The 12,426-nt window shown below is 55.5% G+C and overlaps 1 protein-coding gene across 1 annotated transcript; it reads left to right on the top strand.

The window, feature by feature from the left end:
• The first annotated feature begins 2,229 nt into the window (after nucleotides 1–2,229).
• On the top strand, nucleotides 2,230–5,093 carry EN1 (engrailed homeobox 1). Its single transcript, XM_015868612.2, has 2 exons — nucleotides 2,230–3,144; nucleotides 4,180–5,093. Exons 1-2 carry the CDS (start codon nucleotides 2,463–2,465, stop codon nucleotides 4,494–4,496), a joined length of 999 nt encoding a protein of 332 aa, XP_015724098.1. The 5' UTR covers nucleotides 2,230–2,462; the 3' UTR covers nucleotides 4,497–5,093.
• The last annotated feature ends 7,333 nt before the right edge of the window (nucleotides 5,094–12,426 follow it).

The raw sequence follows: 12,426 nt of genomic DNA, 5'->3' as shown, positions 1-12,426 counted from the left end.
GCAGTGCGGACGTTGTGCGCTGCGGCGTTTTGGGGCGGTGGTGTTGGGGGGGACGAGTCTGGAGGTTCTGCGCTAAGGAAAGAGCCGAACCCTCATCGGGGGGTGCGGAGGGTGAGGGGGGGGGGGCTTCGGTCCCGTGTGCCACCCCCCGGTGTCCGTCCCCACGTCCATACATACCTATGGCACATCCACATCCCACATATAGGACGTACGGGCGGCGGCACGTGATGCGGCCTCCCCTCCTCTCGTCACTGTTGTTGTTGGTTGTTTTTTTTTTTTGGGGTGGGGGGGAAGCTGGAAATATTCTCTCTTCCAGGCAGCCCCTTCCCGCAGGTGCTCGCAGGAGCCCCGCACGGAGCTGCGGCCGCGGGGCGCCGGGAGCAGCTCGGGCCCCCCTCGGGGCCGTCGGGTGACAGAGGAGAGAGGGCAGCATCTGCGGCCCCGGGAGGCCGAGAAACACCAAACCCGGCCTTGGGGTTATGCATTATTCTTATTATTTTCCTTACACGTTCATTTTTAGGAACACAAAACGGTGATAAACCACACACCGATCTCTCCACCCTTCCAAAACTCCGAATTCCCCTTCCGCAGCCCGAGATGTTCGCTGTGAGCTGAGAGCAGAGCACCGCGGGCCGGAGGGCCACTCTTGGAGCCCGAACCTGGGCAGGCGGTTTTACATCCCCCCCAAATAATACCGATGCCGCTCAGTGCAGAGCGAGGCAGAATGGCAGCTCCCTGTTCGCCCTTTGCTTTCCCATTATTTATCTCTACACATGCCTTTAAAAATATTATTATGATTGTTTTCTAAAGGAATGAGAAACTAAAAGTTCCAACTCGAGGCCCTCTCCTTCCTCCGACATGGAAACACAAGATCAAAACTGAAAGAGAGCGCAGTGAGGGGTTTTATATGGATTTGGGAAGGGTGCAGACTTTACTATTTGGGGAATGCTTTACGATTTGGGGGCTCCCCGGACCACGAGCTCCCAGGGCCGGGGAACGGGGAAGGAGCTGCGGGCGCTATAATGAGATGCTATGAAGGTGGTGCCGCAAGGGGGGCGCTGTGATAGAGGAGGACTAAGAGGGCGCTATAATGGGCCTTTACAATAGGGCGATATAATGGGTCTCTATAATGGGGGCACTGTAAAGGTGCTCTATAATGGGAGCACTCTAAGGGGACTCTATGACCAGGGTACTAGAATGGGCTCTGTAATAGCGGCGCTAGAAAGAAGATGCTCCAAGGGGGTTCTAGACTAGGGGTACTATAAAAGGGCTTTATAAAGCGGGCATTATAACTATAACGCGGGGCTCCATAATGGGTGGGGGGCTCCCACGGACGGGCCCCCACCCCGTCGCACCGCCACCACCGCCCCGGCCCGGCCCCACGCGGTATTTATCGCAGCGCCCCGTCGGGTTTGGCCATTGGGCGAGGAGCTGGGTGTCAGCGGCGGCGGCTGCGAACCATTGGCCGCCCCCACGTGCGGGGCCGCCTCACGTGCTTCCGGTGCGAGCGAAAAAAAAGTGTGGCCGAGGGATTTTTTTAGGGAGAGTTTGTTGCAAAGATCGGAGCTGTCAGAGATTGGCCTTTTTTTTTTTTGTTTTTTGGGTTTTTTTTCCTTTTTTTTCTCCCCAAAAACACTTTTTTTTTTTTTTTTTTTGGGGGGGACCAATAATAATAATAATAATACTACAATAATAATAATAATAATAAGGAAGGGGGGAAGGAATTATTAAAAAGAAAACAACAGGAAAACAAGAGAGGAGGCAAAGGGGAAAGCAGAGCCGCGCACGCCGCCGGGGAAGGGCTGCGGGCCGCGGGCAGAGCGCGGCGGCAGAGCGGGGCATGAGCGGCTGCTGATGGGGTTTCGCGGGGCGGGCGGCGCGCGGGGGGGGGGCCGTGGGTGCGGCTGCACGCGGGGGTTTGGGGGTTGTTTTTTTTTTCTTCTTTGCTTTTTTTTTTCCTCCTTGCTGTTGGAAATTATAAGGGGAGAGAGCCTCCAGTGTCTCCCGGTTTTGGATCCATCCGTGCGAAGGGGGAAGGAGAGGAAAAAAAAAAAAAACAAACCGCCCAAAAAAGCTCCGCTCCGCCTCCGGCCGCAACAAGTGGATTTTAGTCTGTTTTTTTTTTTTTTTTTTTTTTTTTTTTTCTCTCTTTTTTTTTTTAACTCGTTTGTTTCCTTTCTTTTAAAAAATTTGTATATTGTATATTATTTATATATATTATATATTTTTTTTTTTCTTGAATTTTTTTAACCCGCCACCCACCGCCAAAGCGGGTTGGGCGTAAAGTGGCTGTACGTGGGGAGCGGGGGGGGGGCAGAAGGAGAAAAAAGAGGAAAAAAAAAGAAAAAAAAAGAAAGAAAGAGAAAAAAAAAGCAGCGAGCGAAACAGAGAGAAGCGAACGGCGACGAAGCGGCGACCTGCCGATCTCCTCTCCGTCTCTCTCTCCGTGGCGGGGGCTGAGCATGGAAGAGCCGCCGGAGGGGCACGGCCACCACCGGGACGCGGCGCCGCCGGGGCCGGCGAACGGCGGAGGCGGCGGTGGAGGCGGCAGCGACGGCGACAGCGCTCCGGTGTCCCCCAGCCCCGCGCCCGCCTCCCCCGCCGCGCCCTGCCCCCTGCCCCTGCCCCGCCGCCGCCCCCCGCCGCCGCCGCCGCCCCGCACCACCAACTTCTTCATCGACAACATCCTCCGGCCGGACTTCGGCTGCAAGAAAGAGCCGCCCGCCGCCACCGGAGCCGCGACGGGAGGAGGAGGAGGAGGAGGCGGCCGGGAACAGCGGGACGGAGCGCAGAGCGCAGGTAGAGAGAACGTCAACCCGCTGCTGGCCCGGCCGCCCCACGCGCCTTCCTCCGCCCTCCTCTGCCCGGACTCGAACTGCGCTCCCGACGGCTCCGCGCCCGCCGGCACCGCCGCCAAAGCGAATCCCGGAGCGGCCGCGGGTGCCGCGGGGGCTGCGGGGGCGGCCAAGGCGCAGGGAGACGGCGGCGAGACTCCGGCGGCCAAGTACGGGGAGCACGGCAGCCCCGCCATCCTCCTCATGGGCTCCAATAATGGAGGAGCCGTGCTCAAGCCCGACTCGCAACAGCCGTTGGTGTGGCCCGCCTGGGTGTACTGCACGCGGTACTCCGACCGGCCGTCCTCGGGTAAGGATAGCGCGGATCCCCCCACCCCTCCCCGTGCCCCTCTTCCCTGTGCCCCCCCTCTTGTGGCTCAGCCCGGCGCGGAAAAGGTCCCGGTCCCCATCTTCCTCCGAGAGCCCCGTTCGTGTCAGCGCGGCGCCGGGGCCGTGCGGAGAGCGGGGAGCCCCGGGAGTCCGTTCCCCTTCCCCAGGCAAAGTGCCGTTTTTCGGGAGGGGGCGGCCCCAGCCCCTCGTAGTTGGGTCGCTGGGGGCTGTTTTATGGCGAGGAGAAAGAAGAAGGGCTGCAAACGGCGGCTGGAGGGGCTGAGCCAGGAGGGTCTCCCCGGAGCTGGGCCCGCAGTGCTTCATTTTGCAACCGTCAGTCGCTATTTTTAATTGCAAATATATATACGTATTTATATATATATTTATATATATTTTAAGAGGGGGGCGAGGAGGTGACCCCCAGTGACACCCCAGTTTCCCTCCCCCCTAGCCCCCAATCCCCAGTGCGGTGCAATAGTGCCGGGGCCGCTCCTCCGCTGTTATTGACACTTCCATCGCCTTCAAACTCGGGAAAAGCCGCTTTGATTGACTGCGGTGATGGATTGAGCGATCGAGCTGTCAGGGGCCGCGGCTCCCGGCTCTCAGGGACCGCGCACTCGAGCTTTCCTTCCCCCCCTTCCTTCCTTTCCCTTGCTCCGGGCTCGGGGATGTATCCTCACGCCGTGCCCCGATCCCCGCCGCTCGGCTCGGCGCGGCTGCTCTCTTTGTGTGCCCGCAGCCGTCCGCGGGGCCTCTCCCAGCTCCGGGCCCGGGCGCTCCGAGCGCTGCGCGGTGCCGGGATCGGACCGTTCGCGCTGCGGGGAAGGGAACGGCCGCGCCGGGAGAGCGGCTCCGGCCTACACCGAGGCCTCGGAGGCGGCGGGCGAGGGAGTTCCGCGGCCTCGTTCCTCCGGGGCCAGCTCTCCCCGGGCCGGGTCCCCTCCGTCGGGCCACGTTCCGTCGGGGCGGGCGGCGGCGGGGCCCAGCGCAGCGGTGTGTGTTGCCCTGCCCGCAGGACCCCGCACCAGGAAGCTGAAGAAGAAGAAGACGGAGAAGGAGGACAAACGGCCGCGCACCGCCTTCACGGCCGAGCAGCTGCAGCGGCTGAAGGCGGAGTTCCAGGCGAACCGCTACATCACGGAGCAGCGCAGGCAGAGCCTTGCCCAGGAGCTGAGCCTCAACGAGTCCCAGATCAAGATCTGGTTCCAGAACAAGCGGGCCAAGATCAAGAAGGCGACGGGCATCAAGAACGGGCTGGCGCTACACCTCATGGCCCAGGGACTGTACAACCACTCGACCACCACCGTGCAGGACAAAGAGGAGAGCGAGTGACGGCCCCGCGCCGACAGGTGCCACGAACACAGAGCTATTGTTTATCCATAGTATAAGGACTGCGAACGAGAGAAAATAATAATAATAATAATAATATGAACGCTTACAAAAAACAAAACAAAACAAAACAAAAAAAGAAAAAAAAAAGGAAAAAAAAAAAAAAAAAAAAGGAAAAAAAAATCTCTATATAGCCAAACATATGACCTTGTATATATTTAATTTCAGGTAAGAAATATGTGTAGCGATCTCTATTTGCTGGACGGTTCCTCTCTCCCCTTCTCTCTCCCTCTCTCTTTTGTTCGTTTCTTGCTTTCCTTTCCTCCCCACGTCCGTCGCTCTTCGTTTTCGGTGTCCGCCTCCGCTCTTCCGTTCGATCCTTATTTGTGTGTGTGTGTGAATTTCTGTCTCTCTCTTTATTTTTATCCTTATTTTTATTTTTCCCGAGGAAAAAAAAAAAAAAAAAAAAAAAGAAACAAACAAAACCAACGCATTAATAAATCTGATCCACAGACCGCGAGGCTGAACGGCCGCTCCAAGCCAAAGATTTTATTATGTTCAGAAATCTGTAGTCTGAAATAAAGTGTAGGCTGTGCTCAGCACGCGGCTGCCGCGGCTCCTTCTTTCGGTGCGTGTGTGTGTGTATATGTGTGTGTGTGTGTGTGGCACAAACACATCTGTGCACGCACAGCACTGCTGCCATCCGTTTTGGGTTTTTTGGTGGATCAGCGCAGTGTATTTTTAAAGCCATTTCCTCCTCCGTTTCAAAGCACTCCGACATCCGATATTTTCTTTTCATTCCTCCCCCCCCTCTTCCCCCCCTTTCTTTTTAATTTATTTTCCTATCATTTTATTTTTAATTCTGTTTGGGTCTTAAACTCCCGTTTTCCTTTTTAACGAGGAACGAGGCGCTGTACGCAGAGCGGCACTCCCTCGGTCGGACGCCCGGAGCCCTCGGATCTCTGCTCGGAGCCAACGAGGCGTTGCCCCGCAGCTGCCCCGCTCCGCACACAGCGGCTGCGGGAGGATCCGTGCCGCGGCCCGCTGCCTTGGCTCGGCCGCTGGGGATGCGCGGGGTCCATTTCGCCTCTCTTCGGCTTCTCGGCGCTTTTGAGGGCTTCCGAGGGCCGGGTTGTCCCGCTCTGACGGGACACGAGACGGGGCTGCTTCTGCTCGCAGCTCCTCTGAGCCTCCCCGAGGCCCGCAGCCTGCGGGCAGGAAGGGAGAAACGGGGACAGCCGAGCGCGGAGCCCTTCTCCTGCAGTCGCTGCGTGCTCGGTTCCCCGCGGCCCAGCCGAGGCCGTGCCCGGGCAGAGTGGGGCCGGGGACTTTAGGGTGCGCTCAGAACGGGCTTATAGTGTGCCCAGAGTGGGCTTAAGGGTGGGCGAGAGGCAGCGCCCAGCACCTACAGGCAAGCTTGAGGCCCACCGGCCTCACCCCAAAGGAGGTTTTAGGGGCTTTCCCATAAGGCGAGGGGAAGGGAGAGCCAGAAACGGCCTCCGGGGTTTTTGTTTGATTTAAAAAAAACACGATTCTATAAAATAATGTTGTTGTTATTATCATTATTATTATTTCCTTTTTAAGCTATCTCTGCTCAGCGCCGCCGTCCCGCAGCGTGCTGTCACCGAGCTCGGCTGGAGGCACGGGCAGGGAATGCCCAGACAGACCCCCCAACCCACCCCCTGGATCCCACCCTGTAATACCCCACCCCTCCGAGGTCCCCGCTCCTCTCTACAGGCCCAGGGGAAGGTTCGGAGGGTTTGTAGAAATGTTGCACAGCGCCATCTAAAGTTCTTCGCTCTTTTCTCCCTTTTCCTTTTCTCAATGAAACTAAAGCATAAACTTAATTTTTTTCTGTACCGAGCAAAGGGAAGAGCCCTCCCCAGCGGGGGCCGGGCTGGGGGCACTTTCAGAGCCGGGTGACCCCGCTCCCCATTCGCTGCCGTCGGGGAAAGGGGGGATGCGGAGAAGCCGCCTTCCCCCATCCCAGCCCCGATTTAAATTCAGATCTCTGCATGTGCTTCTTCCCACACTTCCCTGTAGCTGCAGAGACCAAAACATCAACTTCTCCTTAAAAACAGGGCGCCGACCCTCCCCGAGGATCTCCACCAGCTGCGGCCGTCGGATACTTCTGTGTGGCCGCCGAGCAAACGGGGCACCCGCACGGCGTGATTTCCCCGCTCAGAACGCGTGTGACATTCAGGTGACATTAAGGTGACATTAAGGTGACATTAAGACTAGGGGTTCCCGGCCTCCCCCTGCCCCCTACCCTGCCTACCTGCTGCCTCCTGGGCGCGGGGACGGTGCTCGACCAAGCTCGGCAGAGCCGGACCAGGCAGGGATAAGGATGGCGGGGCGAATATAGAGCAGATTAAGGGGAGCCTAAGAAGGATTATTTAAGCAAATCAGGCTTGCTAGGGTAATTATGCAGTTAGGATTTCTCCGCGAGCGTTAGCCGAGCGAAGCAGACAAGGTCCGGCCTCACTGGGGACAGGTGTATCCCGGGTGAGACAGGGGCAGAGCCACGCGTGCCATCTCCAACCCCACGGAGGGCAGTGGAGTGGTGAGCGGGGCCACTCCGTCCTCCACGTCGGATGGGTCCGTCTGTGGCATGGAGCTGCGATCTGAGAGCACCCCCCGCATCGGGGCCGGACGGGGCGGACAGAGCGATGTGCGAGAAGAAAAGCCCCGGAGGAAAACCCATCGGAAATGATGGTCATCTCCCCTCCAATACTCGCTCTTTGGAGGTAGCAGCGGGAGACCCCCCCCACACACCCCCCCGCCGCTCCTTACCCGCGTCAGGCCCCACAGCGGCCCCGTTTCATTCCGCTCCCCGGGCCCCGTGGCAGCCCCCGTCCCGCCCGCCTGTCCCCGTCCCGCCGTCGGGGCGGCCCCGCGCCCGGCTGCTTTGCATATGTAAATGAGGCACGGGGGAGGGAGGCCACGTGCGGTTCCCCCCGTCGGTCCCCTCGGGCCGGGCCGCAGATCCCACTGCCTCCTGTCACGGAGCTTGTTCCTTTGTGCCGCCTTTCGAGGAATCAAAGCAGACACGGTTGTGACACGTAGCCCGGCGGGTCAGAGGTCAGCTTTCACAATCCCAATTACAATGATTTCTAATGATGTTTATCTTGAGGGCTCCGACGGCCGCGAGCTTTACAAGAGGGCTCCTCTCCCCTCCCCGCCGCTCTCAGAGCTACGGGCGCGGCGCTGCCCGGCTCCGCGTTCCCCCCCGTCGAAGGGAGCAGCGGCTGCGGGGCGGCTCGGGAGGGTCCCCCCGCGAGTCCTGGGACGATGAGAGCGGAGCTCCCGGTGCTGTACAGTGAACGTTAACACGCGCTGCACCTCTCCCTCCCCGTCGAGTCAGGTCCGAAGCGACGCTAACTGTGCCCTAGCGGAGGTAGGAGCTCTGCTCGCCGATCCCGGGCTCACGTTTGGTTGGCCGGAGCCTCTGTAAAGTGAGGGTGGTGGGGCTACAGGGACCCCCCAGGGCCGTGAGGTCTCGAATTGGGCGGTGGGGGGCAAAGGCGGCTCCCGTCGGGGCTGCGGCATCTCGGGGGGGAGAGCGGTCCGATCCCGTTTCATTCCGTCTTACAACAACTAAACTGCGTGCGGGCCGAAATGCGGCTCCAGCGCTCCCGATTCGGTATCAAAGCGTTTGGGGAAAGCTTTGCCGGGCGGCAAAGGGGTGAAATTCGGAGCGAAGAGTGGAGAGTTGTGAGTCGGGAAAACAAATCCGCAACTTTTTACCCTCTGCCGGGTGCGGGACACGGAACGGCCTCGGGCGGCGCGTTGGGTGCACCTCTGTGCTCCGCATCCAATGCCTTAGAGAGATTTAAGGTGTACGTGGACGGGGTTACGCGGCATTGCCCTACAGGGGGTGGTTGGTGGTGGTGGTGGGGATTCGGGCTGTGCTGAAAACTGAAATCCTTTGCTCCAAGATCTGGTCCGTATTGCACCAGGTGAGCAACCCCTCGACAAAGCAGAGCTCCGGTCGGTTTGTGTATAGTCACTGTCCGCTCGGAGGGAACGGGGGGATCCGCAGAAAACTTGCTTCCCTGCGTCACCGCGGGGCCGTCGGGGCCGGGCCAGGGGGGGTGGGTGATGGAGGAGCGGGGCTGCCGAGTCGAGCAGGGCCACGAGCACATGTCGGTTTGTTTTAGTTTACTTTAACTTTTATTTGTTTATTTGTTTATTTATATTCTCATCCGCGCTCGCCTATTAGGAGCGCAGCGGGCAGCAGAAGCAGCAGAACAGCCGGAGGAAGGGGGGGCGAGGGGGGTGTCGGCCGCATCCCGGTGCCCCTCGGTGCGCTCTCCCGATGTGCGGAAAGAGACCGCACTGTACGGGGCTTCTCTCAAGGAGAACACAGCAGGGATGCGGGGAACTACGGCGGTAACGGGGCAGAACTCTTGCTTCTTTTCCCATCTCCTTTTACCTTCTTTCCCCGCTTTCTAACAGACCCCCCCATTCCCTTTCCGTTGTGAAAAGAGCATGGGAAGGAACTACCATTAACTTTAAGACCAGCCTGGTTTTCTTTTTTCCTTTCTTTTTTTTCTTTCTTTCTTTCTTTTTTTTTTCTTTTCTTTTTTTCCTTTTTTTTCTTTTCCTCTCACTAGAGAACAATGCCCTCCTTATCTCCCCCCAAATAAATAAATCATATTTGCCCGACAGCTCCCCATTGCAATAAACTTGACCAGCTCTTCCAACAATTAGTTCCGCGTTCTCCCTGCTCTGGTAAAAGTCTTGTTAAACGTGATTAATGTTAAAATAGGCTACTTCTGAACGTACTTTCCAAGATCTTCATCGGGAAAGTGCGAGTATTTGAGCTTCTTAAGGAGACGAATACATGATGAAAGAATACGGCTGCTAGCAGATAAGAATGGAGATAGCACTGCGTTTTGGGGTACCAAACGAAATACTGATTACTCCCCTGCAATGAACAGGGACACCTGCAGGTAGTTCATGTTGCTCAGTGCCCCATCCAGCCTGACTTTGGATGTCTCCAAGGATGGAGCACCCATCTCGGGGTGGGGAACTTCAAGGGAAGAGCAGAGCAGAAAAGCCAAGCCCCATCATGCAGATAGCACAGAAGACATCCCCTCTGAGTTGGAACTGTGGTAGACCTCATCACATTTGAAAATCTTTAATTGAATTTGAACAATGATCAGTAGCTTTGATTTTCTGGGGGGTCGTTCCACGGAGTGGGCTGAGCTTTGCTTGGAATCTCCCCATATGCACATTCCTAAAGTCAATGAGCTGTGGTGGGAGCTCAAATGGGAAAACCAAGCAGCACTCAGGTCACTTTCCCCACATGCTGTGAATCATGGTCAGGTCCTGGGATGTGCAGGGCACTCTCCACCCATCGCTGCAGATCAGAGCACAGAGAGCTTCACCGGAGCTGGGCTGAGCCCAACTCCACACCAGCAGAGAGCACCAAGGAAGTCCTAATCCATTTCCAGCAGCACCCATTGCCCAGGATGTATGTGTGCATATCACGGTGCTGCCCCGGTACTGCCCCATCTCCCACCAGTTTGTACTGCTGGAACAGGTATGGTTTTCACAGCACAGGGTCATGGCATGGAGCAGTGGGTGAACTAAATGCCACAGCAGCAGCCAGGACAGTTCACATGCAGCTTTTACTTTTGCAGATTGTTTTACACACCGACTCACATATTTAAAGTGGATTTCTGGATTAATTTAAAGTTGTTTGGGGTTCTTTCTCTTAAGTGAAAACACACAAGAGCAGTGTGTTCTTGTGGAAATGAGCGTAAATATGGATCTGTTTCTGCAGTGGTTTAACATGCAGCCGAGTTTACCTCAGAACACGTCTGTTACAGGATGTATCATATAAATATATATGGAATCACATTTTAGATACTGATCGTGTCCTCCATAGATAATAATACCAGCTGGGGTTATTGCAGGTTCTGTGATGTAGCTGTTTCATATTTGACTTCTTAAAATATGTTTCACTTACTTGTAGACCACACAGGCTCTACCAGGGCCACCTGGTATCTATTAGATTGCTTCAGCCCACGGAACAAAGCTAATCTGATAGCAGTGGAGGAGCTGGGAGCTCTGGCATGGCTTTCAGTGGCAGCAGGATGGGGGCTCAGGAGGCTGAGCTGTGAAAACGTGGCTCCATATGACTGCGTTCACATCCAGGCGCAAAACCCCACATGTACATGGCTGAATATGAATGACGTCATTAATGTTACTACCACAAATTAGGGGCTCAGTCCTGCTGGTGGTTTTCTTGTTTAGGGGATCCTTTATTTCAGTTTTTTCCTGCTCCAGCAGTAAGGATTCTGGGAATCAAAGTTACCCATGGCCGTGCCCTTGGGTTCCATAGAAATTCAACATGTATGAAGCTGACAGTAAGGCAGGACTTCATAATCTGCTTCCGAGCAGCTCAAAAGATGCTTGGACATTTGCTTAATTAGGACAGAGTGTACTTACAAGGAGAAACTGAGCAGCTCAAATAAATACAGCTACTCCCTGTGCACAGAACACAGATGGACTCACAGACAACTTCTTGAGTCACCCAGCTCAGCCCCTGACATCAAGCAGAGTAAAGGTTGCACTAACCCAGCCTGAAACCTCTCGCCCTGATCTGGTGCATTTCTGATGCTGTGCATTCATTATCCCAATGGGTGGCTGTGGTGCTTGCAGGGAGCAGTGATCAGCCCGAGCGCCATGGCTCCTTTTCTGTTGCTGTTTCTGCACAGGTTCTGCCCTTTAGAATGGAACCCGGGTGCAGTTTGGCGTGTTGCTGGGCTTATGAAAAAGTTGTGAACTAGTCACAAATTCACATAGCAATTCATGGGAATTATCTGAGCATTTCAGACAACACCAGAAGGGAGAAAATCTGTAAAGGCAGAGTGTAGAACCACCCCAGTGTTTGGAACCCCAAAGCTCCATGGAGCTCAGAATGGCCCTGAGCAGCACACCCTGTGCTCCAGCATTCCCAGCACACCATAACAAAGGGCAGAAATGGGGGCAGATCATGTCCAGTGCACCTAGCACACTGCCGTGCTGCAGGCTCAGTGCTCTGCTTCACAATGGTGTAGGATCAGACTCCCTGCATGCTGCTTTCCCTTTATCTTCCTTTTCTTTCTTTTCTCCTTTTCTTGCAGTTTTTAGCATCAGCCCCATAGTGCATCTTTGCTGCCTTTTTCCATCTCACATGTTCCTGCCCAAAGCACATCAATGTGCCTAGATTGGGGGGGTTTGCAATATTACCAAAAGGGATGTTGCAGGAGGAAAGTTTAAAACCATGGGGCCCAATCCTGAACTCAATCAGAGCTGTTGCTTCGGTAGGAGCAGCCCTTGTGCTGCATGCACAGGAGCTCCGAAGTTAAAAGGCGGCTGTTCAAAAGGCTGCTTTGTTTCTTGCTTGTACCGTGAGTTTCTCATGTAAAGTTCTATATATTCCTCCACAATAAATACATGAAACAGTTAATCCAATGTTATATTGTTTGGTAATATTTTACTTGCAAATGACCGTCGTTTCTTCCCTGCTCTGTTTGTTCTTCTGAATGTCTGTTTTACATTCTGGAAATGGAAGAGCCATTCTTTTAGTGACCGTTGCTTTCTGATGATAATCGCTATCTCTGTGCCTCGCAGCCGGTCTATATTTTCGATCAGTAAATATTGAACCACGATGGCGAGGAAGGGCTGAGCTATGATACGGCCAAAACAAGCAAATAAAAATGGGCTCACTTTCCTTTTTCGTTGTTACATTTCTATTATTTTCTGGATGTTCCTTCCTTATGGGCCACATCCTCCCATAGGTGGGATGGGGGCACAGTGTCTGTCCCCATGGGTGGCACCACAGGGACAAGGGTTGGTGGCTGTGTGATGGGTTGGGGACTGTAGGGGAGCCAGGACACAGTGCTGAGGCTTGGTGCTGCGGTAAATCCCCCTCTACTGA

The sequence above is a fragment of the Coturnix japonica genome, chromosome 7, assembly GCF_001577835.2.
Source record: "Coturnix japonica isolate 7356 chromosome 7, Coturnix japonica 2.1, whole genome shotgun sequence".
NCBI classification, from domain to species: Eukaryota; Metazoa; Chordata; class Aves; order Galliformes; family Phasianidae; genus Coturnix; species Coturnix japonica.
Note: the sequence above shows the minus strand (reverse complement) of the source record. Positions and strands in the feature narration are given on the sequence as shown.